Source organism: Lagopus leucura, unplaced genomic scaffold (assembly GCF_019238085.1).
Source record: "Lagopus leucura isolate 7727_CA_CO unplaced genomic scaffold, USGS_WTPT01 Super-Scaffold_100019, whole genome shotgun sequence".
NCBI classification, from domain to species: domain Eukaryota; kingdom Metazoa; phylum Chordata; class Aves; order Galliformes; family Phasianidae; genus Lagopus; species Lagopus leucura.
Window position 1 is genome coordinate 13,532,150 of NW_024962273.1, and position 25,610 is coordinate 13,557,759.

At 46.6% G+C, this 25,610-nt stretch overlaps 1 protein-coding gene across 2 annotated transcripts in view; it reads left to right on the forward strand.

Moving 5' to 3' along the window:
• The window catches only part of IGFBP2 (insulin like growth factor binding protein 2), a 50,771-nt gene extending 25,663 nt beyond the window's left edge, over positions 1–25,108 (forward strand). For both annotated transcript variants that reach the window (XM_042877835.1, XM_042877836.1), the window contains exons 2-4: positions 21,301–21,524; positions 22,586–22,726; positions 24,771–25,108. In XM_042877835.1, coding sequence (XP_042733769.1) covers positions 21,301–21,524; positions 22,586–22,726; positions 24,771–24,938 — 533 coding nt within the window. In that variant the 3' untranslated portion in view covers positions 24,939–25,108. The remainder of the gene's footprint in view (positions 1–21,300; positions 21,525–22,585; positions 22,727–24,770) is intronic.
• Positions 25,109–25,610: the final 502 nt, after the last annotated feature.

Below are 25,610 nucleotides of genomic sequence, written 5' to 3' on the forward strand. Positions count from 1 at the left end.
AGAGAGCTCTGAAATCTTAATCCATTTGAGGAGGATGACGAAGGCCTTCAAACAGAGCCTTGTCTGCAGTGCAGTGTCTGGGTCAGGCAGGCCAGGAGAACCAGCAGTAGCAGGTGGACTTGAGGAGCTCTGCTTCAGGACCTGAACCTGAAGATCTTTATTAGCTAATCCAGCCATGAGGCAATGAGATAAGAGAAGAGCTGTGTATCCCCAGAGGCCTGGCTGTTTTTTCTTTGAAGAAGGATTTGGGAGACAAGATTATCTCTAAATGGGTTTGTTCATCAAGTTGTATGCTGGAACTCCGTTGTCCTCAGAGGACCTCAGGTCAAAGTGGTCATCATCAGTGATAACAGCAGCGTCCAACTGTCTTAGATGTAGAATCAGATTTATGACTTTTAGGAGGCCATATGACCTTTGCTCCTGGGGTCTTGAGGTTCTTGCGGGCCTGAACCTTGGTATCTTAATCTCCTCACCAACTGAGAGCAACGCTCTCCCCATGAGTAGAGAGCTCATTACAGCATGACTTTTCTTAAGGGCAAGCTGGAGACTACTGCAGTCTCTTATGTGCCTAGGCTCACGTACATTTTGGCACGTACACCTCTTTGATATGAGAAACGATTGGGTTGAGAAAATGCAAATGGCTTCTGCAAAATTGCTGATTCTTATTTTATGGGAGGAAGAAGAGACGCACCCAGTTTTTTCCTGAAAGTCCTGAGTTTGAGGAGCGCCTAACCTCAGCCACACTCCGTAATCACCATGCCCAGTGCCAAGCAAGAGCAGGAGTTTTCCAGCAGGCAACAAAGTGATACGGTGAGGTGTTTTTGCTGCAGGCAGGCAGGGGCAGCTGTCTCTCCTGGGGTTTTGAATGGGGTCAGCTTTGGTTAATCTGCATTGCTTGAGATAAAAAACAAGTCAGCCACACAGCTCAGGGTTAATGCCTGGGGTTGTCTTGGTTTGGGCAGCTGCAGTGCAGGGAGTTCTTGTGAAGAGGCAATCCTTGGAGTAAGGCAGGTGAGGTAATTGCCACAATCCTCTTCCTCTCAGATTTCACAAAGCAGCTCCTGCCTTTTCAAGGCTGATGAGAGAAGGAAACCTTTTGCTGCTTTGGTGGTTGGTTTTTTTTTTTTTTTTTTTTTTTTATTTTTTTTTTTTGTGCGGGGGGAAAACAACGCAAAAAAAAAAAAAAAAAAAAAAAAAAAAGTGGGGTTATTTGTATGGTTCTAAATGCACAGTGTCAGAGCAAGGGATTTGAACCTGAATATCTGGTGTGGCTGTCCTTGCTATGGTTACGAGGACTTCCTTTTATCTGCTGGATTGATCTAGAAGTCATTGTCTCAAGGATGGGAATTTTATGATCCTTTTTTGTACTTTGGGGTAAAGTGACTTCCTCAAGGTCTCCATCAATGAGGGGGGGGGGGAGGAGGGGGCAGAGTAGAAGAGCTTGAATCCAGTTCTTTGGAATCCCAGCTCATGAACTTGGCCCTGAGACTCTTAATGGGACCTTCATGATGTCAGAAGTAACTCCCCTGGAGTCAGCTCTATTGCTTCAGTGTAAACTAAATTACCTTAAGCAGATTACAACCAGGGCCACAGGGGCTGTTTTCAAGGACTTTACTGTGAAATACAGCACACACAAATTGGAATGGGAGCAGAAACAAAGGCACTACTGAAAGCAAAGCTCTTTGGCCTTACAGTCAGTATCAAGAAGGGCACTGGGATTCTTCTGTCTACCAGCACTCATTCTTCTTAGCCTAATTCATCTTCTTTTGCTTGTGTTTCCCGTTTTTTGGACAGTGTTGGTTTTGATGAAGAAACATTCCAGAGCCTATGACTTCCATAACAAATGCATTTATTGGGACAGCTTTCTCAGACCAAGGATGGGGATATGAATGTTAAGACATAGATGATTTAAAGATCTTCAGTGAAGGGCCATTGTGGTGGTATTTTGTATGGTGGTGGTTTGTTTTTTTTTTAATTTAATACTAAATCAAAGGGGTGGAATCTGGAGTGCCTGTGATGAGGAGTCAGTGACCCTGGAGTTGGTGGGTGACACTGGGACCTCTTGCATGTAGACCACATGAGCTTGTAGTATTGTAATCCTGGTCCTCAGCAGTCTAAAGACGTGCAAGGCAAGGTCTGTAGGAAAGAGAAATCTCGTTATTTGGCTTCTGGAAGAGCTTTCATGTGTGCATGTTGAAGCCTGAAACAGACAGCAATGTCCAAAGCTGTCTTCAGTTCGAGAGCAAATACTTTGACCTCAATGAGATACACAGGTATGAATTACCTAACTGATTACCTAATTGGGCTTGTATCAAAAAAAAGTGAAATTAAAGTATTCATCTCTTATGGGAAATAAGTAACTGTACCATCTGTTGAGCATGAGGCTTAGCTATGAGGAAGTGGGAGAGAGAATGACTAGGCAATAAAGCCAATGCCCCTGGTGAAACCAGGGTTTCCAATATCAAGCAGAATTACAAATTCTTATTTCTATATTGAGGACTGGGACTGGGGTCAGAGGCTGCCAAAATCAAGAGATTTTTCACTGTGTGGTAGCTGAGCTGTGGGACTCTTTTCCAGAGGATGCTGTGAACAGTCAAAATTTCTGTGCTCGGGGAAAGTGGGGAAGTTACTTGGGGAGGGGGTGAGGGATTACTGAATACACAGAAAACAGCTCTAGCTTAGGAAGCCCATAGGCCAACAGTGATTGTGCTGCATGGAAGTGTCACGTGCTGTCCTGTTCTTAGTCCTCTGCCATCCATTTTTGGCTAAGTGGGCCTGTGATCTGTTCCTGTGATGGACTGATTGTTTTCAGAGAGAAATGCTGGTGGTAGGGCCGTTTGAAGGTATTTGCAGAATATCTAAGGAGATGGCAGTTCATCTAAGTGCCTGTAGAAATACCCATGGGAGGACAGATTAAAGCTGCAGGCTTGTGAAATGAGAGATGGCAGAAGTGGTGTGGATGGTTCTCTAATGTTATTAGAAAGATAAATGTTTCCAAAATAATATTGCTGTGGGAGTTTAGGAATGTATCTCTATATCTAGGAATACACATTGGCAAACACATTGTATTAATAAGGTAAAACATATTCCTGGATGTAATAGCATGGATTTTTTTCATTAAATAGTAACAACACCAGCAAATGGAGGTGCTATTTTAGGCTTTGTTTTGGTAACTAGTGTTGATGTTACGGAAGGGCCTGGTTGTACAGAGGAATCTTGGACTTAGTGCTCATAAAATGGATTCCTTTTAAATTAAATGGAAGCCTAAACAAATGTCGGTCTGGAATTAAGATACTTGTCTTTGAAAGGGCAGACTTTGAAAACTGAAAACAAAAACAAAAACCAAACCTGGCTGGTGAAGTCATCTGGGCAGAGAAGCATGGGAATATGAATGTGGAGGACGTGGAACCTTCCTCCGGGTTAGAGTTGTGGGAATTCACTGAGCTGGGGATCCCAAGCAAAAGAAGAGCACTCAAAAGGAAAGGGCTCCAGGCTGAAGTTGGTGGATAGCCACCTTAAAAGAGACAGTTGGATTAAACAGAGCATCTGTAAGGAATGGAAAAGTGGACTAATCAGCAAAAAAAAAAAAAAAAAGGCATTGTCTTAGAGGTCAGGAGGGGTAGGGATAGAATGAGAATTGCCAAAAGTCAAGCTGTGTTAGGCCTGGCAAAGGAAATTAAAACAAATAGCAACAGGTTTCTCAGCTATATAAATATTGAAGCTGCTGTGCTGTAAGGACTAAGTGGAGGTTGAAGATGATGATCTAGGTATGGCTCCAGCATGAACCAACCTTCCTTTCAGTTCTCAGTGTAGTCAGAGGGGATGAGGACATGGAAACTTTAAAAATTAATGGGAAAAACAGGAGACAAACAACTAAACTGAAATTGGTTGGAGAGCAGAGGCCAGGAACTTCCTGAAGTGAGCAGCACAGAAATTTGCTGTGGCATGAATGCAGATCATGATGGTAAATAGCAAATAGAGACCCAATATTTGGGTTCTCCAAAGGAGATTGAAGCACAGACCCCCTCTACATGGCCTCAGTAGTGGATCTTGTAATGGATCTGAGGGAAAGAGTAATTAAAGATTTGTGGGTAAATACTGAACAGGTGGAATACACTGGAAACTGAGTAGAGGTGGAGCATGCCGGGCCAAGGCACTACTTTGTCTGATGGATGATTTTTCATTTAAAAATGAATCAACCCAAACCAGCAAACTGCAGTGATGGCCTTGGTAGATGTGAAGGGCTTCAGTGCTTGGTTGCACCGAGTTGGGATCATTGCTGTGGAGAGCAAGTTCATAAAAACTTCTGGGGAGTTGATCTAAAGGGATGACTGTCAGAAATGGGATAAAATGCAGTAGTACAGTACTGGAGCTTGCAACTGAAGAGAACCTTTGAAGAGGACGCTTTGCAAAACCCAGTCTCATTCAAATCCATGGAGAAGCCTCCAGCGGGGGGAGGGAAGTGTTAACCCCCCTCTGAAAGCAGCTGGCAAGCTCTGGGCTGTAGTCAGGAGCTTGGGGAAAAAAAAAAAATACGTGGCTGTGGGCCGGCACAGGTGCAGGGAAGAGCTCCAGGGGAGCGGGAGCCTGTGTGGTGAGGAGAGCTTGGCAGGGGAGGACTTGGCTGCTCCCTCATGATTCGGGAGGGAAACAAAGATGGGGAGAGGAAAGAGCACTGTGAGCTAGAGAGCAGTGCTGGCATGAGGACGGCATGCCATAACTCAGCCCTAATAATATCACATCTGAAAACATGGCATTTCCTGCTGGCTGCAGTGCTCTCCTTCCAGAACACGTCCATGTAGCACCTGGAGGGCAGGGCAGCGCAGCAGCTTTCCTGTTCCTGTTGGGTGATACCATGTCGCTGATGGCATGGCTGATTCAGTGCCTTGGGGACACCCTTGCATCACCACCAGGGATGGGTTTTTATCCCTTATGCAAAAACTATAATGATCTTTTAGTTCTCTTGCATGTTTTCCTTCTCTTGTCATTGCCCAGGGCAGTGTAATGCTGACCTTGCCATGCCAGTGTTCTTCTAGCTTGGCTAAGTCATGGGAGAGTAGCTGTTAAAGATCAATATTTATCCTCCAAATGCAAAATAAAATCTTGCTCCCAGAATGTGGGGTCTGGTTCAAAGTGCAGTTGGATCTATGCTAAAGTAATGTTCCAATTTTGCAAGATGAGCTGAATTATCAAAGGAAGTGAGGCTGTAGAGGTTTTTGCTGCTTTTGTTAATCTGTTGTCTAGGTGCAGGACCTCAGTCTGCTGTCTGTTTTCTTTTTCTTTTTTTTTTTTTTTAATTGTAAGCAGCATGATGTACTCTGTCTTAAAGCAAATTTTCATGTATTTATTTATTTACTGAGATTTTTTTGCTCAGCATTTCAGGGTAGTAGAAGTATCCTGTGTTTATTTTCTGTAGGCTCTAGAGTTTATCCTGCAGCAAAGCCGAATTACTCCAGCTTTAGTGAAAAAAAGGGAATCTTTGCTTTGTGACCTTAAACTTCCAACAAAAGGGGATTTGCAGGGGGCAAAAAAAGGGAAATGGCAAATGCACATAAAATGAATATTTGCCATGGGGAAACTGGGAGTTTTCTCTTAAGCAATGCTCTTGTACAGTGCCTGTAACAGGTAATGTGACCAAATTGGGAAGCTCTTGATAGTGAAATAATTCCTCAAGAGGAAACATCAAGTACATCTTTGGAGGCCTCCGTTCCTCAGTAGAAACAGGGAAAGGATAACTGGTATCTGGTACTTTAATTGCAAATGAAACAGAAGCTGGCAGGAAAGAAATCAAGATGTGTCATGCCTTGAAGATCTTCAGGAGGCTCTTCCCCAGCTTATAACAGTCCTTTATAGATTGTTCTGGGGTAACTTATTCCTTTGACTTAATGATGGTTAGATTCTAGGCATTTGCTTCTCCCCTACCTCTGAGTTCCCTGGTGTGGCTGTGCTGCATTTGGGGTGAAGGAGCAAGGTGTGCACCTCAAGTTATTTATGGCACACTTGACAGCTTCATTCTGGGAACATCCCAGGGAAGCTGATGGTTCTTTTGGTGCCAAATATTCATCAGCATCCTGCCATTTTCCAGTTAATTTGCCTGGATGGTTTCTCAAACGATTCCTAACACTTTCCACCACCTGATGCTTTATTAAGAGTTTGTTCCTTTGTCTCTCTGGGGCTGTTTGCTGTGTCAGTGCGGTGTTGTTTCCTGTCTGATTCAAGGATTTATGCTAACCTCATCGGTTATGGCACTGGATCAAGGCAGCTTTTGTGAGCAATCAATATCTGCAGACCTCCATTCTACACTCAGCTTCACAGTAGCATGTCTCATCTGATCACTGCCCACTCTTTGGTGGAGGTACTTGGTTTGGGGGCCAGCTCATGCAGCGTCACATCTTCTAGATGCATCCAGATGTGGTGCTCTTGGCTTTTTTTTTTCTTTTTTTTTTTTTTTTAAGCTTTATGGCCAGAAGGAAGGTATGTCGTCCTGAAGCTTGACTCCTGGTCCAGCTCAGATCCCAGATTTTTACCACACGAATTCCTGTTTTGACTTGAAAATCACACCAGGAGAAGCTATCACAGCCCTCCTGTAAACTGTGACAGTGGCTAATTAATTGGATTATCCATGTAAGTCTCATCCAGTAAATAGTTTTCATCTCAGTAACAATTTTGCATTTGGAAGGGTCACAAATTCCTTTTTAGTCTTTATATACTTATCTATAGGTGAAAAAATATTTTCCCTTATGGCTTTTTTTTCTTTTTATCATCTTATTTTTCCACTTTTTTCCTGTGGAGATGCATCATGCAGCTTGATCTGTACATCACACATACACAGAAGCAGCAAGCACAGCTGTCAACCCACCCAACTCCAGTTCTTTGAATGATTGGTGATAGACCCAGGGTGGAAGGCTGAGTTTGTTCTCAATAAAACTGGACCTGCTGGCTCTGCTCCTGTTTGCTGCAGTAAATCCCAATCTCTGAATTTGTCTTAATGTTATTGCAGGTGTTTAATGCCACCTATTGCTGCTGACTTTAAACCCTTCCCTGCAGGGCTGCCTGCCTGCTGCTCTTCCAGGCATGGTTTTAGGTGATGCAGGAGGAGATGGAGAGGAAGTAGCCTCCACCTTGGTTGCTGTAGCTTTAGGGATTCCCCTGGCTGAAATTGATGCTGAACAGATCCTTACTTGCACAGGGGCTGACTCAGTAAAGCTGACAGGAGTAAGATCAGCCTGATAATTTTCTTACCCTATATTCAGTAGTAAGAATTCACAATGCAAACAGACATGCGAATGCATATGGCTGAGACTGTCCATCTTGAGGTCTGCTCAGTCAAAGCTGGGTTTGTCTGTTTACCAAGAGCAACACACGTTTTCTCTTTAACCCTCAGCAAGCCTTCCAGCTTTAGCCTGGCTGATATCATCACTGTTTACTTGATGAGGCAAAGCATGGCCCCAGCAGAGAAGTAGCAGCAAGGCTCTGGCTGTGTTCTGTGAAAGGCAGGGAGAAAACAATTAGGGAATTGAGTGTTTTGGTGCAGAGTTGGAGAGTGGGTTTGCAATGGTAAATAGTTAATACCAGATCATCTGTTTGACATATTAATTACTTCAGTCTCTGCAAGACACAGATATCCTTAAAACCCGAAAAATTCCACTGAAAGGTACTTCCATTGGGATCCAGCCAAGGTGCTCTACAGGCTTTTGAGAAATAGCAGCCTATGGCAAGAGTGTGCTGATGGGCTGGAGCTGCATGGTGGTGATGGGGTGGCATGGCAAAGGTCTCCAGTCGTGTTGGAGTCCCACACAACCTGTCACAACCCGGTGACGAATCCCTCATGAGCTCACTCTGGGGTGATGTCCCAGCTCTCAAATTGGGCAGCGGTAAGAACTGCTGCTGTTTTCGATGTGCTTTGGCTTTGTTCCTGTGCCCTTGGCTTGTGCCAAGGCCTTCTGTATTTGTGGAAAGGCCGGGCATTTTTCTTTCTCTTTAAAGCAGAGGTTTCCTGGCTCCCAGCCCCTGGTGAGGGCTGCAGTTGATTTCAGAGGTGTGATGGAGACCTGTGTGACAGGCAGCAGGTGTGTGCTGCTTTCTGAAGGTCACAGCTTGATGAAAGGGTCTTCAGAATCTTTCTCAACAGTGTGAAGACCTATCCTTGTATGTGAAGGTTGGTCTTACTGCTGATTTGTTCTCATGGGCTGTAAAGTGTGAAGAAGGAGAAGGTTGGCATTTTTTGTTTCAATCAGCATCCCAAAAAAGATCAGACAACGTGTCCAGAGGGGCAAACATCCTTGGTATAAATGGTTTCTAAGAGTCATAGAATCATTTGAGTTGGAAGGGGCTCATAAGGATCATCTAGTCCAAAAGAAGTAGTAGAGAAATTTATAGAGAATAGGTGACAATGAAGTATGGAGATCTGTGTGCAGCCTCTGGCTTGGAAAGTTCCCAAATCATTGGTTTTTCAGAAGTGGAAGGGATCAATCCTTGTGTTTCCTCTAACATCTGCTGCTGACCCTGGCTGTAGCTGCTGATGGTGGTCCTGCGCTGGAAGAACACATTCCTTGGCAGGGAGACATAAAGAAGAGTCATGTGCTGGGGCTTCCAACAAGCTGTGTGCAGCTGGACAAAGCTGCTTATGCCTCTGCATGGGCAAACATCTGTAATGGTCAGTTGTGTTTGGAGCTGCTTACTCTGCACAGTGAACATTGCTGCAGCCTCCCTCTTCTGTCCGCTTTACACTGTGTTCATGGTGAAAACCATAGCTTGTGGGGCATGTGACCCTGAAGACAAGCAGTCAGAGGGTCTCACTGCAGGTTTTGCTTTTTGTGTACTGTAGTGTCTAAACTCTCCACCTTCGGAAGACAGTATCTGTGTGCAGATGATTTGGTTAGTTTTTTTTCCGTGGGTAGAACACAGCAGGAATCACTTTGAAAGCTAAGGAGGGAATTTTTGATGTTAAAGATGTACAGGCACAAGGACAAGCCCTCCCCCACCCATAAGAAAGGGGAGAGGACAGGAGAGGTTTAGACGGTATAATTGCTTACATCCTCCCGAGGAGACCAGAAGAGCTTGTCTTGTTGAAGGTGGGTCTGCTTTCTTTGGTAACTCTCAAGCTCTCAGCAACACCCGCCAGTTTGGGATAGGAAGTGCAGAGCTTAATTGCATTTTGACCCCTCTCTTTTAGCTCTCCTATTCAATTTTTTCTTCTTCTGGGCCTGAAGTCTTGTTGGACTTAAGCAGGAAGGACTGGGGAGCTCGTTCAGCTACTGCTAATGCGCACTGCTTTTTGCCTGCTTCAGGGGTGGCTTTTGTGCTCAGACATCTGAGAAAAGATACCAGGCAGCAGGGATAAAAGATGGCTGAACTCAGCACTGCAGCATGAAATCAAACTGGAACGCAGCACTGGGAGGACTGACAGTGCTTTTAATATCTTACTCTGGAAGGAATGGGAGCAGGCACAGGACATGGATGCCTGCTTCCATTGGGAGATTTGAAAGGCAGAGTTTACAAGGAGGGATTCAAGCAGTGTTGGCAGAGCAGGGCTCTGTGTATGGGTGGAAGGCAGGCTGCTGGAAAGGAGATGGCTGGGGCAGCTCTGGAGCCAGGATTGAGATGCTGCTGGTACCAGCCCATGCCAGACGCATTGTGGTCTGAGAACTGTGGAAGGATGTTGGGCACAGATTCCTGGGAGGATGCCTTAGCTCAGCAGTGCTGCCCCAACTACTTCCTGCAGGAGGGAGCATCCATGCTATACTGCTGGGAAACATTTGGGGTGTCTTAGTGGGGAAGACTGCCAGTTCTGCAGTCAGTCCTCCTTTCCTCACGGGCAAGAACCAGCATCTTCCAGCACAGGAGCTGGCAAAGGGGCACGAAGGGCCTTAGTGCTTCCTGGAACTCATTTCAAGCACCCCATGCATCACATCCAGGCTTCCTGAGCTGGGCTTTTCTGCTGCTCAGGCCACCTGGGAAGATGTGTCTGAGAAGGCTTGCGGTGTAATTGTTTGTGAGTGGTAGCTGGCACCCATGCAGCCTGAGCTGGGTGGATGGAGGGGGACATAGGGGCTGTGTTTTGATTCTGTCTTTCCTGTTTGTTGTAACTTGGCAGAGGCAATGTTTTGAAGGCAGTAGGGGCAGTGAGACCTTTTTCTCTTCTTTCTTTTCTCCATGGCATGCACTGCAACCTTCCACCAATGATGTTGATTTTTTTTTTAATTGTTAAATTTTTTTCTTTTTTTCCCTGGGAGGGTCAGAGTGTGGGGAGATGGTGCATCACAGCTCTGTGGTGTCAAAGGACATAGAGCAGAGTGTTCAAGTCAGGGTTTATTGTGTAGAAGGGAGATGCAGCAAAAAGCAGTCCCAGCAAACAAGCGACTGCAGCAAAGGCTTTTCTGTTTCAGGTGGGATTTCTATGGGGAGAAAAAGCCTTAGAATAAACGAAAAAGCCCACAAACACACAGAACACTCTCTTCAAGGCCTGTTCAGAAAATGGAGATAAAGCAGCAATAAAGTCAAGTGCTCAATTAAGCCAGATGTACATGCTCTAAAGCACTAACAGATGTGGCTCCGATGAAGTGCAGCTTTATAGACAGAGTGCCGTGGGGGTGGGCGCATGCGCTTGTGCTTTGTGATGGAGCAGTGCCGTGATTTTGTTTTTGGAGTTGCCAAAAGCCTTTGGTAGGGGTTGATGACAGCATTCTGAGGCGGTTCAGCTAATGACAACCTCTCACCTTCATGCTCTGGCTCCCTTGATGAGATCTTGCGCAAAGCCCTGTGCCTGTGGAGTTGAGTGCCTTTGAATGATTCCCAAATGTGGAGATGCAGAAATGCAGTAGAAGGAAGCAGGGTTCTTTAGGCTGAAAGGAGATGGATGAAGGATGGGTGAGGCTTGTTCACACATTGTATACCTTCAGTGCAAGGCAGTGGGTGGCTAGCTGAGCAGCTGGATTTTGGCTTGGGGGGGCTCAGCTGTTTGGTGCTCAGACCATTTGCAAGGTTGGTTTGGAGAGAAGCTGAAACATTTTACGGCACAGGCTAGCCAAAGCTGTGCAGTGTTGTGGGGCAAACTATATGAGAATATCTATTCATTTGGAAGCTAGGATATTCCCAAGCATTTCCTTGTAGAAGCTCAGTATTATATGTGTTTGGGATGATAGCACAGACATGAATGGTTTGCTGTCAATTGGGTATCTCCCTCTGTTGTAAAGGTCTCTTTGTCACAAGCCTAGGTATCTTCCAAGCCTAGTTCTCTATATGGTAGCCAGATCTTCCAGGCATCAACTCTGGAGCTGATGGGAAGGCCCACGTGGAGCTAAGCAGCACAGGGCAAGGAGTACTGTGTGGATCAGGTGCACGGCAGTCATGCTTGGGCACTTGGTGCTGTGCGTTTTGGCTGGATGTACGCCTGCAGCTCTGAGAGAATATCAGAGCTGCCTTTCTGGCTGTTCAGCTGCTTTATCATATCACTGGTTTGTGGTGGTCTGTATTCTAGGCATTGCGATGCCTCCCTCCTCCTTGGGAACGCAGCTGACTGATCTTCCCCTTTCCTTTCTTCCTTCCTCGACCGCAGTTTTATGACTCTCACTTCCTGCCTCTTGCTCAGCAGGAGGCTGCGTCCTCTTGAGGTTGGAGCTTGGGCAACTTCATGGGTGGCCCAAAATACGATATCATTTGGAAATAAAACAAGATCCATCCCCTTTCCCTACAAAGGCAGGAGCCTGAAGCAATGACAGCGCAGGAGCACAGCGAGCTGCCTTGAGCTTACTCCTCCCACCTGTGTGGGAGGAAATTTCCCCTTCTGAATGCCAAACGCCATTGGTCTACCCATGGCTTGGAAGGGTGGAAGTCAATAAAGGACTGTAAAGCTAACAAACATTACTAGCATGTGCATGGCTGTTGTATGCCATATGCTGTCATTACAGATCAGCCAGTCTGCGGTCCGTTGCTGCCTTCTGCTAGGATATCTGTGTGCCTGAGCTCTTCATGAAGTTACTGCATGTGTCAGTCAGCCGTAGGACAGATCTGCGAGGCTTTATTTTGGCAGATGTGTTTGTTTGAACAGTGGTTTCCTACCAGTGAGGCCTTCTTACCTAAAGATTGGCAGTTGTCTGATTTCAGTAAATGATAAATGCACAGTCAAGATTGGGGTCAGTCCTTTCTTGCGGTGTTATTTATAATGAGAGTTAAATTCAGCTCTGTCCCTACATGGGAGAACAAGGGTTAAGGAAATCCAGCAAAGAGACTGCCGAATGGTGAAATATTGCTCCAAGAACTCCATGGGAGATGAACAAAATGTTTTGACGTAACCTGAAACATGCAAAGCTGTTTAGTTTGGTGATCAAAAGCACAATCTGTGAACACCTCAACCTGGAATTCACATGTGGGATATGGCAAATCTATGATGGCTGCCAAAAGGAGGGAAGGATAATGTTTGTGAGAGTTGTAGACAGCTGGGAGCTGCTGGTGGGCAGAAGAGGCTCAGCTAAATAGAGCAGATACTGTCTTTCCACCTACAGTTCAGTGCTCTGATTCTATTCGGAGGCCATTGTGCTTTGTCTGTGGGGAATGCAGGTTCCTGGGGAAAAATCCGATACAGGGTTGGCTTTGAGAGCTGGTGCTCAGCCAGGGGGCTGCATGGGGGCAGTAGATCTGGTAGACCTGGAGGTGTGATGGTGGTGATAATTGCAGTTGGGGGTCTGGCATGGTTTCTGAGGAGAAGGTAGAAAGGAATTGCCATAATAATAGCGTGTTTTGAAAAGGCAGACTTGGAGGAAATGCGCAGTGAGATTTGGGTGGGTGGTGAGGGGAGCCCTGGACTGAGCCTCTGTCTGGAAAATTGACTGTGGAAAAGTGAGATGTTATTTAAAAACTAGTAATACAAATGGCTGAAGTTCATTCCATTTGCATGCAATAGTTGTAATAAGTGGAGAAGCCAGTGTGGCTGAGAGGGGAGTGGAGCAACACCGGAGATAGATGAGAGACAGGCAGGGTGGGGCACTGCTCTGGCCTTGGGGCTTTGTATTTTTTTTACTTTTTTTTTTCTTCTTAATTTTCAAGCTTTTCTACCTTTCTGTAGAGCAGAAGGTCAGACTTTTGGCAACTCGGCTTGCAGCCTTCCCAGAAAGCAAATGGGAGTGCTGCTGTAGGTTCATGTCTGGAGCTTCTGCCTGCCTCAGCTGTTGATCTCAGTGGGAGTTGTGATTGGGCATCTGAGGGGCACGGTTGGATTTTCAGAGTCACAGTACACCTTGCTGTTGAGCCAAGCCATCATTGAGGAGCTGGAACAGGAGGGCATCGCTTTGCCCATGGAGGAAAAGCTTTTATGGCCAGAAATAACCGCTGGACTATCTCTGCAAACTTTTATGAGAGACAAAAAACATTTTGCTCAGCCACCTTTGTTTGGAACAAGAAATCTTGTATTTGTTTAAAGTCCAAGAAACTCGTTACATAGGCTTGAAAACCCTCCTGGGAAGATATAACAGTCTGCTGGGGAATTAGCTCATTCCTTGATGAAGATTCAGAGGGATTCATGGTCCGTCATCAGCTAATTGATGGTGCTGGCTTGTCACTGCCTGGACCTAGAAAGGCAGTCATTTTTAAATGGGAAAATGAGTCTGACTGTGTCCTGTGTATTGCATTTTCTCTGAAATTGTGAGAAAGATGAGTAGGTTTGGGGTGTTCATGAAGCTCTTGAACCTTGGAAGGGGCTGTTCTTCCTTTGGTTGGTCTGCAGAGCTTTGTACCTGGGAATCACCCTTGTTAAGACTCCTGATTCCTGCAGTGTAGAGGTGCAGCATTCCAGTGCCAAAATGGTGTCACTTACATAGTAATTAACTTGGGGCATTATCATTGAGGCTGCAGCAAGGGAAGATCTTCTGTGCAGTCCAGGCTATGAGATGCAGTAGCCTGAATGGTCTTGGTCTCAGAGATGACCCTGTGTTTCCTAACAAAGGTAATAAAGGAGATTTGAACACTGCAGTGAAGCCTGAAGAAGATGAATAAAGTGATTTTGTGGTCTGATTTTGTTCTGGAAACTCATAGGAAATGAGGATTTAGGGGCTGAGCTTAGACTGAAATGTGGTGCAGGCTTTTTGGGGTGGCTGGGGTACTGAAGGCCACAGGAAGCATGCAAATGACAGGGAAAGGAAGGCAGAGAGGTGGCCTGGTGATGTTAACAGCTCAGTTCATTCACGCAGAAGCCTCTAATGACTATGAAGTAGCTACCCTAGGGATTTTACTAGCAGGGTCAAGGTCAAACAGGGAAGCTGCAGTGCAATTAATTTAAACTTCTAAGTGTTTTTTGAGTTAATTCATTTGGCTCTGCTGGAAAATTGCAGCTATGTGGAGGGCTAATCAGAGAACTATGTTGAAAGGGCTGAGATACAGCTCACTAGCAAGGGAGAATGCTCTTATGGTGGCAGGAAGCTTGGAGAGCCTTGCTCAGCAGAACCTTTCAGACACGTTAACATATTTCCCTAGCAGGCTGCCTTCACATGTGTTGAAGTTGTGTGTGTGGTGTTGGGGGGGGGGAGGGTGGAGGGGGGGTGAAAGGGAGGCTTGGGAAGGATCATGTGGCTTTTACAAGGAGCAGATTCTTATCAGTGCCCTGGGAAATAAGCAAGTGGAGGGTGGGCATGTCAGCTTGGGCACTGTAGCCAAGGTGGGGCCAAACCACTGTGTCCGGCCATGAGCCAAGACCTGGTTCTGCTATGGCTTTTAGGTGTCTGGGGCATCTCTGCTGTATGCACGCTTAGGGATAATGATTGTAACTCTGCAGTTCGATGTTTAGAGGAAGAAGTGGAAGAAAGGCAAATGGGATGATGAGTGGATGTTGAATAAGTAGATTGCAGAAGCATTGTTCTGCATTTTTGAGGGTCCCAAGCACTCCTTTCCTTATTGTTTTGACACAAAGCAAATGGCTGGTGCAGAAAGGAGCAGGATGTCAAACAGCATTTTTGGGCTGGCTGTTGGCAGTAGGAGGGCTGGAGCAGACCTTCCCCAGAGGTGTTTTGTGCTCTTCTGGGCCCACAGGGAGTGGGCTGGTGATGTGCTATGTGGCCCATCAGCTGAATCTGTTGGAAAGAAAGTTAACAAAACAAACCTTGCTATTTTATCTCTCTTCAGCATGGCTGCACATTTTCATGAAATGGTGGAAACTTAATGTTTTTGAGATTTCTGTTCTTGTTTGAAATTTAGTTGGCATTTGGTGATGTTCATAGATATATTGGGAGGTGGAGGAGGACCTAACAGGGAGACAGGCAGTCATGCAAACACATGCAGATACACATAAGAGGTAGGCTGTGTTATTGCACAAGTCCTATACCCTTGGGAAACCAGTCTGCAAACATGATTTAAAAAAAAAGTTTCAAGTGAAGCTTGGGGGAAGGGACATTTCTATTTCTCTTTCACCCTTATCTGCCATCATCTCTGTTTTGTTATCACTTCAGTACTTGCCCTAGAGTGCTGGAGGAGTTTGGGTGTGATGGGGCACAGGCACACTGTAGGGCACTGTGTGGGTATATTTCTGGCTCTGTGCCCAGGTGGATGGAGGAGGGAAAGCTGCTCTGTGCAGCCACCAGGAAGGGGCAGAGAGAAGAGTTAAGTGGCTGCTGGAGGCTGCGCTGCCCTGAGTCAATGTCTCAGCATTTTGCAGGAGCATAAAGCATTTCCTGCTAGACAGCTGAGCCAAAGGAAGGCACTAGGTGCCCCTTGGATCACCCCAGCGGCTCAGGGCAGGGAGAGGAGATTGTGAAGCAAGCTCTGGCCAGGACATAGTGTTCCCTCCTGCCTCCTGCTGCTGGAGATGGGCTGAAAAGATTGGATGGCAACAAATAAAGGGTGTTTAAGAGCCACAAGGGAGCTGTGGGTTCTTTGTGGACAGTGTACTGTGGAAGTCAGGCCATCTCTTGGAGACCAGAGTGGGAATTTCCTGGTTGTGATATGCAACCACCTTGCTGGCTGGCATGGGTACTCCTCGCAGCTGTGTCCTCTGCAGCCAGTTGACATGCTTAAATGTCAGCAAGCATCTGAAGGGCACATTGGCTCTGCAGAGATGGATGAGGCTGAGTGGAATAGACCAGGCAGAGACCAGGGGGGAGTATCTAGCTGGGATTCCCACATAATTCATACCTGGGCAGCTTGATCTAGTGGTTGGCAAACCTGCTCATGGCTTGGGTGTTGGAACTAGATGATCTTCAAGGTCCCTTCCAACCTAGGCCAGTCTATGATTTCATGATAGCTGTTAGACCTGGTCTAGATGTAACCTGTAGTTCAGGAGCTTCCTATTTGTTGGGACTTCATGGGACATCTGGGGGTGAGTTACTATTCCTGTAGTTGTCCCCAGTTGGTCTCTATGAGAAGTTTCCTGAGGCGAGATGGTTTTTCCATGCATCCCTTCTGCACCCTTTCTCTTCTACATTGCCTATTGCTTGCACTCCCTCTGTGGCATTTTCCCACTGTATATTGTATGATTGTGTATGTGTGTGTGAAGCTGGGCATGAATCTTGATTGGATGCTTTGATTTATTCTGCCTCTGAAGAGCTGCATCCCAACTGGCTCTGTTGTGTGGGGTTGGGCCACACACCAATGCCTTCATGTCCCCCTCCCCGCAGTGGTAACTGAGACCTGATGGATACTGCAGTGGACCAGTGTTGTCCAGTCTGGCAATGGTAGGCAGTAAACCTGGGTCCTTTCTGGGGTGTGGTGGGCTGGGGGGGACTTTGTTCTTGGCAAACCTTGCCACAAGGAAATTGCAGTGCCGATATAATCCCTGCTGGGAAATGTTTCCTGAGGTATCTGAGCTCCGGGTCAACAACACCCACACTGTAGCTATTAAAAAGGAACCTTTGCCCAGAGCTCTTCTTGAAATACTTTGCAGAAGGATGAGGTAGAGATCATTAGGGCTGCAGTTGGGGTCTGCTCCTTTTCCCTCCTCCCTTTGCAAGTTGATCACTGGCCACAGCTGTGGTGCATGTTCAAAGTCAGGTTTAAAGGCTCTGTCTGCTCTCAGGTTGCAAAAGACAAGGGCCTGGACATCTGGGAATGGGGAGAAGAACTTGTTAAAATAACTGTGTGTATCCCAGAAAGAATGCCTCCCTCTCCAGAATCATTAGTGGACCATAATGTGCTTTGGAGATGGAGAATGGTAGCTCCGGTGAGATATGAGCTTGGGGCACATCCTGGGCACAGAGCTGAGGGGCTGTGGGCAAGGTGTTGAAGGTTACTTGGGTGAAACTTTCTGTGAGTTTGAGACCTCAGTCAGTACTTGAATTCTATATAAACACTCTGGTTAGATAAACACGTGCATGCAAAACCTCTCAGCGAGGTGTTGTTGGAGGGAAGTGAATGTAGAGGGAGAGCAGCTCTGGCGAGGGCAGTGCGGTCCTTGGCACTGTGCAAGCTCCCTGTGATGCCACGGTGCTTGCAGCCTGCTGAATCCTGTCCTGTAGCCCACATATGCTTTGGGGCTCTCCAGAAGGATCGAGGTGTGTTTTCAGTGTCAGACAGCTGCCTTTCTTTGTATGACGCTTTTATCCTTGCAGCTCAGGGAGCAGCAGATCCTTTGTAAGCTTATCTGTTTCTTTACTGTGTTGGTGGAGGTGCCTAAAGGTCTCAAATCAGATTCTGAAAGCTTACAGTACTGGAAATTGGTAGCGGTTCTGAAAATGTTGGCGAGACTGAGTGGCTCGATACAGACGTTAGCTGATGGCCATTTGGATATGCTTTCACCTCAGCCAAGTCCTCGCCCCATTGAAGCTGATGGGAATTTTCCTTGAAAAAAGCCATAATAAAATTGCATTTTCTTGCCATGGGGGAGGTGTTTCATGTGTTCAGGAGAACTTCAGCTATCTGCTTTGATTCTTGCTACACTTGTCACACCCTGCACAAAGCGCTCTACCTTTTGATCCAAAATAGCACAGAAGATGTTTTCCACATGCCATAGGAAAATGGAAGAACTATAAAACATAATTGTTTTGGAGTTTGGCACTGCTCTGTTCACAGATATATTTAGTGTGAATTGAAGTTGGTCAGCAAAAAGGCGTTTGCTGGGATGACAAATGGATTAAGATTGTGTATCTGACTCGATTCCGTACCTGCCCGTCCCATGCTGGTGGGGTTGGTAGGTGGCTGAATTGATCTATAGTAATAAGCATGTATGAACATCTCTTTTCTCTTGAGCAGCATTACAAAGTATTATTTGGCTGTAAATGGTACTATTTGGCTCTCTGTTCTTCCAGCGTCAATACTCAGTGTTTCTGCTCCTGCCATTGCTGCCTGGTCCCTTTTAGCTCTTCAAAATGAGACCCACCAAACCTGAAACTCTTCCATGAAGGGAAGCTGGGACTGATCTTCTCCATTTTGACCCCTTTCCTAGTTGCTGGAGTAGGGGGAAGCCATGATTGATGACTTGAATGAATGTGAACAAGAGGACAGGAAAAACAGGTCCTTCTTGACCTTAAGCCATCTCTGGTAGTCCCAAGTCAGTCAGAACTGCTAAGGAGCAGCATGGGCTTTGGGAGATGGAAAAGCTGTGTTGGGGATCTGGACTCAGCCCTAAGTGGATCAGCTCAGCAGCAGGGAGGAAATCTTGCAGTTGATAGCAGCTGGACCTCTTTGGCCTTCACTCTGGGTTTGTTCCTGTGGCGGGTGCCCAAGGAGCCAAGACTGACCTCTCCCGTCCCTGGGTGTGTTTGTGCACATGGGCTTGCACGCTCTGCTCCCACCAGGGGTTTTCTTTGGGCTGATATTTGTTAGCATTGGAAAGTGAGAAAAATGAGTGAAAATATTATCAGAAGCGGGTTTTGTGAATGAATCAGCCGACAAGAGGCTTACCAGCTTGCCTTGATTTACTAGAGTGGTGCTTATTTGGGCAGATGTCTATATATTTTAGTTGGAGGCAGAAGAAGCAAGAATTGATTGGGAAGGTTGTTGCATTCATCACACTGCTTATCTGTCACTCTGTGACAGAAGACTGCTGGTCTTCTGAATGGAGCTGGGCATCACATGGCATCCGAAATACAGCCTTGCTACACTCACTCTCCTCATGTTGTTGATGGTTTCATGATGTCACTGAGAAGACAACAAAAAAGTCAAAAGGCTAAAGCCCTCCTAAAGTGGCTCATTGGGATTCAGCTTCTGGCTAGCCTTGCTCATCTTCTGTGTGCGACTTTTTCATTTGATCCTGTCTGAAGGGCAGCCTTGTGGCCTTCTCTCTTCTCACTGTGTGTTTCTAATTAACGGGGAGTCTTGTGGATAAATAGAAGATTCCTGCTCCAAAGTATTCCTTGCCCAGCTCCTCGGATGATAGCCAAGGCAGCAACTGCCAGGCAGCAGCCCAGACATTGAGCTCGCCCATCTGGCTATCAAGCCTCATCCAAATTCTTGTCTGGAACCAGTATTGAGGAAAGTTACGCGCTTTGCCAGATTGGTTTTGCCCCGTGTTTGCTTTTCAGTTGCTACCTAAGCAGCTTAAAAACTTGCAAACAAAACTCATTTAGTATTTCTGGGAAGTGTGCTGATCCCAGTACAGAGAGATTTGGGGCCAAAATCAAGAGCAAGTTCAAGAGGATATAGGACAGATCCACGAAGGATGGGGTCCTTTGGTGGCTTTTAAATCTTGTCAAGCAGATGCAATTTCCAGCACAGATGTGATGTTGCTACTTGTCTCTAGCACAAGTTGGGAATGGTCCTTCTGAGTTACATCCCCAAACAGATGCTGATGGGAATGGGATGCTGGGATGTGTCTGATCCAGCCCTCTTGGACTGCTCTGCTGTCAGTCTACAGACAGCCACATGTTTTCTGAGTAATTGTGGACAAAACTCTTCTTGCATTTTCCCCTCTGGGAACCTAGGGTAGTAATACACTATGGTGCACTGTGGACAAGAGCTCAGGAAGCTGTGACATAAATAAAACATTTGTTATTACCATGTTTTTACTCTGTATCAAGACAGTACAGTGATGTTTTATCAGGACATAACAGTGCAGCTTCTACAAGGAAGGTTGGATATTAGGAAAAACTTATCTGAAAGAGTGGTTGGGCAATGGAATGGGCTGCCAGGAGGTGATACTGTCCCCCAGTGTCCCTGGAGGTGTTCAAAAAAAGTGGAGATGTGGCACTGAGGGATGTGGATTAGTGGGCAGTGTTAGTGGTAGGTGGACAGTTGGAGTGGGTGATCTTAGAGGTCTTTTCCAATTTTAATGAGTCTTCAGTGCTTCTAGATGTGAAAATCAAGATGCTCTGCATGCTTAGACTTAGAGAAAGCAGGATGGACTCATAAATGAAGTGCTATTATGTGAACTAAAGCATTGTGAGCCCTTTTCGTTCATGGTTTAATGTGATTTCTTATTATGAGTATCTAGGGTGCAGGTTGGACTAGATGATCTTTGTGTGGTCTTTTCCAACCGTTATGATTCTATGATAAAGCTGAGATCAGAAATACCAGTGCCATTCTGGACTGTGTTTGTTTGTGAATGTGAGCCTGAGTGCTCTGATTTTCCTTGGTATGCAAAGATGCTTTGTGTTTGTCACCTCTATAGGACCAGAAGGATAGAACAGAGGGTGGAGGAGGTGAGAAGAGCCCAGTGTTATCCCAGCGTTTTTGCCAGCTGATTTTGAAGTGACTGGATTAGGTAGGGGTCTTGTGGCAGAGCTGGTATGCCACATAGGGTGGTTCTGCAGTTAGAAGAAGCGCTCAAATCCAGCAGTAGATAGGCTGTGTGCTAGCAGCTGAATGAGTAATGTACCACATGACAAATGATGTGAAAGATGATATGGCAGGGATGATTACTGAAATGGCAGGATCTCTGCGGGAAATTAGGGTGGCCATAAAAGAGAGGCAAGGTATTTTTGAAAGTGGTCCTGAGAATTTATTTTAGCACATTAATATTGAGTAAGTATTCCTGGAGATACTCTAGGGGATGATAGATGGACTCAAGGTATTGTTACTAATCACTGTGGTTTTCAGTTCTGGAGCAGAAACACACTTGGCATCACTAACCCAACTAGACTTCTGATGGGAAAATTACATTCTTCGGGAAGTAATTTAGAAGGTCAAAGAAAAATCAAAACGAACTTCTCCAGCAGCGATTTCCCCTGCTCTCTAAACTGTCTTTTAGTGCAGTAATAATAACTCCAGAATGAAAGAATCTATTCTCACCTTCCAGATGAAAGAGCTAATGCAATTTAAAATTTTTGCATGCAAAGATTTTATGGCTTGGTAACTGGCCACACTTGAAAGCAATCCAGGATGGGATGAACACATGAGAGGCCTGGCTGAGCTTGACTCTTTCCTTGTCTCTTCTCTCTCCTACAGACAATGGTGATGACCGGTCTGAGAGCATCCTTGCTGAGAACCATGTGGACAGCACTGGGGGGATGTTGAGTGGAGCCAGCAGCAGGAAACCCATTAAAACAGGCATGAAGGAGCTGGCGGTGATGAGGGAGAAGGTGAACGAGCAGCAACGGCAGATGGGCAAAGTGGGCAAGGTCCATCACAACCATGAGGATTCAAAGAAGTCGCGGATGCCGACAGGCAGGGTGAGAGGAGGAGGGGGGGGAGGCAGAGCTCAAGGATATGCAGAATGCAAAAGTGACATTTACAACAAACTGCCTTTAAAAGAGAAAAGAGGGGAGGGGAAAAAAAAGAAAAAGAAAAGCAAACGTTTATTTTGGCTTGAAGCTGAGGTTGAACGCACCATCTGATGAACTTTGATGTGCTGGCGAGGAGGCGTTATTTTCATTGCAGCTTCACATTCTGACAGCAGAGCTGGAGAAGGGCGGTCTTGCTGGCTCAGCACCAGCCCCCGCAGGCTGTGAGCACGCCCCTGGCCTGCAACCCAGCTTTTGCACACCCTTTTTTCCCTAAGCAACTCCCCAGGGATGGTGTGCGGGATTTATGGTGTGGAACTCTGCCTGCTGGAGGATAGCCTCAGTGCAGACTGAGGGTGAGCCTGAGAATAGGCTATATGGGGTTGTCAAGAAGCAGGACGGTGCCCAATGTCCTATCTGGCCTGCTGCCCTCCTGTCCTTGGCCGTGGTTTCCCTCTAGTGGGCAGCTTGGTCAAGGCAACTAGATGGCATGGGGATGGAAAGCCACCTCCAAAATTTTTGTAATATTTCTATATCAACACGGGGTATTTATATCTGAGGAGCACAAGGACGGAGAGGAACTTTGAGAACCTCACCTCCAAGGAACGGGCAGAGCAGCTGTTTGTGGTCTCATCTCCCTAACATACACTTCATGTGCTGTCCCAGATAAACCTTGCAACTGCAGTCCTTTAGGTCAAATGATGATGCCCCACAGGCTGATGTCTGTGGGACAGATGTGGCTTTGTGGCATGGTGCTGGCACCATTGGCTTAGAGAGTCCCCACAGTGCTGCTGCTTGTCTAGGAGAAAAACAGCAGATGCAGAAGGCAATGAGCTGCAGAGTTAAAGTCCAGGTGGACTTTAACTGGACTGCCTTGGCTCGGTACTAGCCTTTGGAGTTAGGTATTAGTTTGCTCTTTACCATGTGAAGATTTGAAGTTATGACATGGCAAATGGTCCCTTTACCAGGATGTACATTTGTGGTTTATTTGTTTTCTTGGCTTTTTTCAGACCCCTTGTCAGCAGGAGCTGGATCAGGTCCTGGAGCGCATCTCTACCATGCGACTGCCGGATGAGCGAGGTCCCCTGGAGCACCTCTACTCCCTCCACATCCCCAACTGTGACAAGCATGGCTTGTACAATCTCAAGCAGGCAAGTAGGAAGAGCAGGAGCCCTGGAGCCAGCTTGCATTCTTGGCAGCATTGCTATGCTCAGCACTGCACAGAGATTATGCCCAACTCCTAGGGTGGCAGGAAGCAGGTCTCAGGGTGGACTGCCTGTCTGCTGTCCAGACCCAAAACATGGGGCAGTTGCATTTCTCATCAAGATGTCATCACTAATAGGATGAGAGCTTATCCTCAGTACCTGTGTAGTGTAGTAAGCCTTTGTTCCACCACAAATTAAATGATTGTATCATAGTGGTTTCCTAACAAGGGTTACAAGCATTGCTGCACCACTGTCTCCTCCTTTCTCTTGCTTCTTCCTAGGTTGAACGTCTGCAGCTTTGCAGGAGATATGCAGGAGGACAAGCTGGGGGGCAGTATGGGTGTGGGTTGTGCACAGAGAGTGATGAGAGAGATGATTCTTCTGCTCAGGTTGGAAACAGGAGCTGAAGCTTTTCTGGCATGGGCCTCTCCCAGGAGAGGCTTTTACCTGTGCTGACTGCTTCCTTTCCTCTCTGTTTCATTCCCACACTTTCCCTGAACAGTTTTGCCCAGCAAAGCTTTGTAGCCAGACAAAATCAACCTTACCAAACGCAGGGCCTGGATCAGAGCTGGATGCATGATATCTGCAGTGAGAGGAATGGTCACAGGCTCTGGGGGCATCAGCAGATGTTGCAGTAGAATCTACAGCCAGACAGAAGCTCTCTTAAGCAACAAAGCACCATCTGGGGGCTGGCTTGCATTGATTGTACCTGGATGTGAGCACCTCTCATAGCTGTGCAGAATGATCCCTTGGAGAAGAGCTAGACATCCTGCTGTTTTCATGGCTAAGTTTTTTTTTTGTTTTTTTTTTTTAAGAGCTACTTCCATCCCTTGGTTGGGAGCATTTTTTTTTTTTTTTTTTTCCAGAAAAAGAAAAAGCCAAAAATGTTAGAAGAGAGCAGATTGCTCTGAGATAATCTTGCTTTGTCCTTTCTCTTCTCTGCACCATGCAGAAGTTGCATGTTGGTCGTAGCTGCAGAAAAAGGAAACAAAAATGCTGTCTCTTCTGCCTGCCCTGGGTGAAGACAAACATGAGGCCATTCCCAGTTTTCAGTCCATCTGGGTTTCCAGAGCTGAGTGTCAGCTCCTTTTCCTTGGTTGGAAAATTGGAGATGCCAATAAAAGCATTCCTGGCTGCTCCGACCTCCTGTGAATCAGGACAAGGTGGAGGGTGCCTTAATGTGCTCTCATGCTGGGGAGCATTTTTTTAATTACTATTTTTATTTTTATCTTTTCTCCTGCTTTTTTCCCCCCCTGGGCAAGGCTGCATTCTAATCTCAGTCCAGCTGCAGAAAATGGCTTGAATTCAGCTTTGCAGAATGCATACAGAATCTGCTGTAGGGGCTGGATCCTGCTGTGCCATGTTCAGGGGTGTATTTATTTTGGGTATGGGGGGATGAGCACCAGGTAGGTACAAGGTGCCTACAGCCTTGCAAAGGCAAGGGGTGGATGATAGCCATTACAGCAAGAAACTTCTCTCTTACCAGAGCAGGCTTTGGAGTATAGAGGCCATGTCCATGCTTGCTGTGGTCACTGCTTCTGTGCTGGGATTGAGATCCTGTTCCCCAACATAGCAGAGTGTGTCCATGGCCCGTGTTGTCACATTCATTTTGTTTAACTCAATTTGCAGGCAGAATGAAGCTTATGCAGCTGCTCTGTAAGCATATTTCATCCCTACTCACCCAGGGAATTGTTGAGTCTCTAGGTGCTTTCATCCACAGTTGAAAGAGAAATGTAATTTGGGGATGATTGTCCTCATGGTTTATTGAAATCAGCTCAGTGGTCCCATCTGTAGAATCTCTGATGTTGGAGAAGACCACTAAGATCATCTAGTCCAGCCATCCGTGGTTTGAGGGAAGAAGCAGTGATGATGCTACAGCACAGGCTCATCCAAGCCATCTGTGCTGAATCTCCAGAGAAACTATGGGGGTGAGGGTGGTCTTCTCTCTGTATCTCCTCAGCTGATGTCTGCTCTATCCCTCTCTCTGCAGTGCAAGATGTCGGTGAATGGGCAGCGTGGAGAGTGCTGGTGTGTGGACCCCATCCATGGGAAAGTGATCCAGGGTGCACCCACCATCCGTGGGGACCCCGAGTGCCACCTCTTCTACACAGCCCATGAGCAGGAGGACCGGGGAGCACACGCCTTGCGGAGCCAGTAGATGGATGTAATCCTGCTTGCTGTGGCCCCGGTGCTGGATTTTTTACATGGGTTTCAGCATGTCTCTTTTAGGCTCTGGAAGAGACCGGGGTTGGGTCCTGTGTGCTGCCCTCCTGCTGCCCCAGTTCTTGGGGAGGGAAGAGATGACAGGAGGGGAAGGGTGGGGGGGAGGGGGGGGAGGTTGCAAGGAGAAGGGACTGCTTTCCTATAGTCTTTTGCCCAATGTCAGCCAGAGAACCAGTCTTTTTTGCTCCTCGCCCCGTGGCCCTGCCCTCCCTGCTGCTTTGTGGCGTATTCTTGCAGGCAAAACATCTAACCATGGGTGGGAGGGGGAAAGAAAGAAAGAAAAAAAGAAGAAACAACAAAGTTCCATTTCCCTCTTCCTCTCTCCCTTCCCCGAGACCAAAGACTGTAAATACTGCCTCTTGTGTCCTGCCTGTCCCCTGTATATTGGCCCTGGAGTGGGATGTGGTGTGGGAAGGAGGGAAGTCCCTACTTTCCAGTTGGAGTGTGGCAGGATGATGAGCTGCGTTCCTCAAGGGGGCACTGCCGGAGGGTAAGGACGAGGCAGCCCCCTGAACCACCGCTGGTTGCAGCCAGCCCTGCTGCTCTGGGAGGATGGGGCCTTTGGGTGACTGTGGAGCTGAATGCTTGGTTTTCTGAGGGGTTTGGA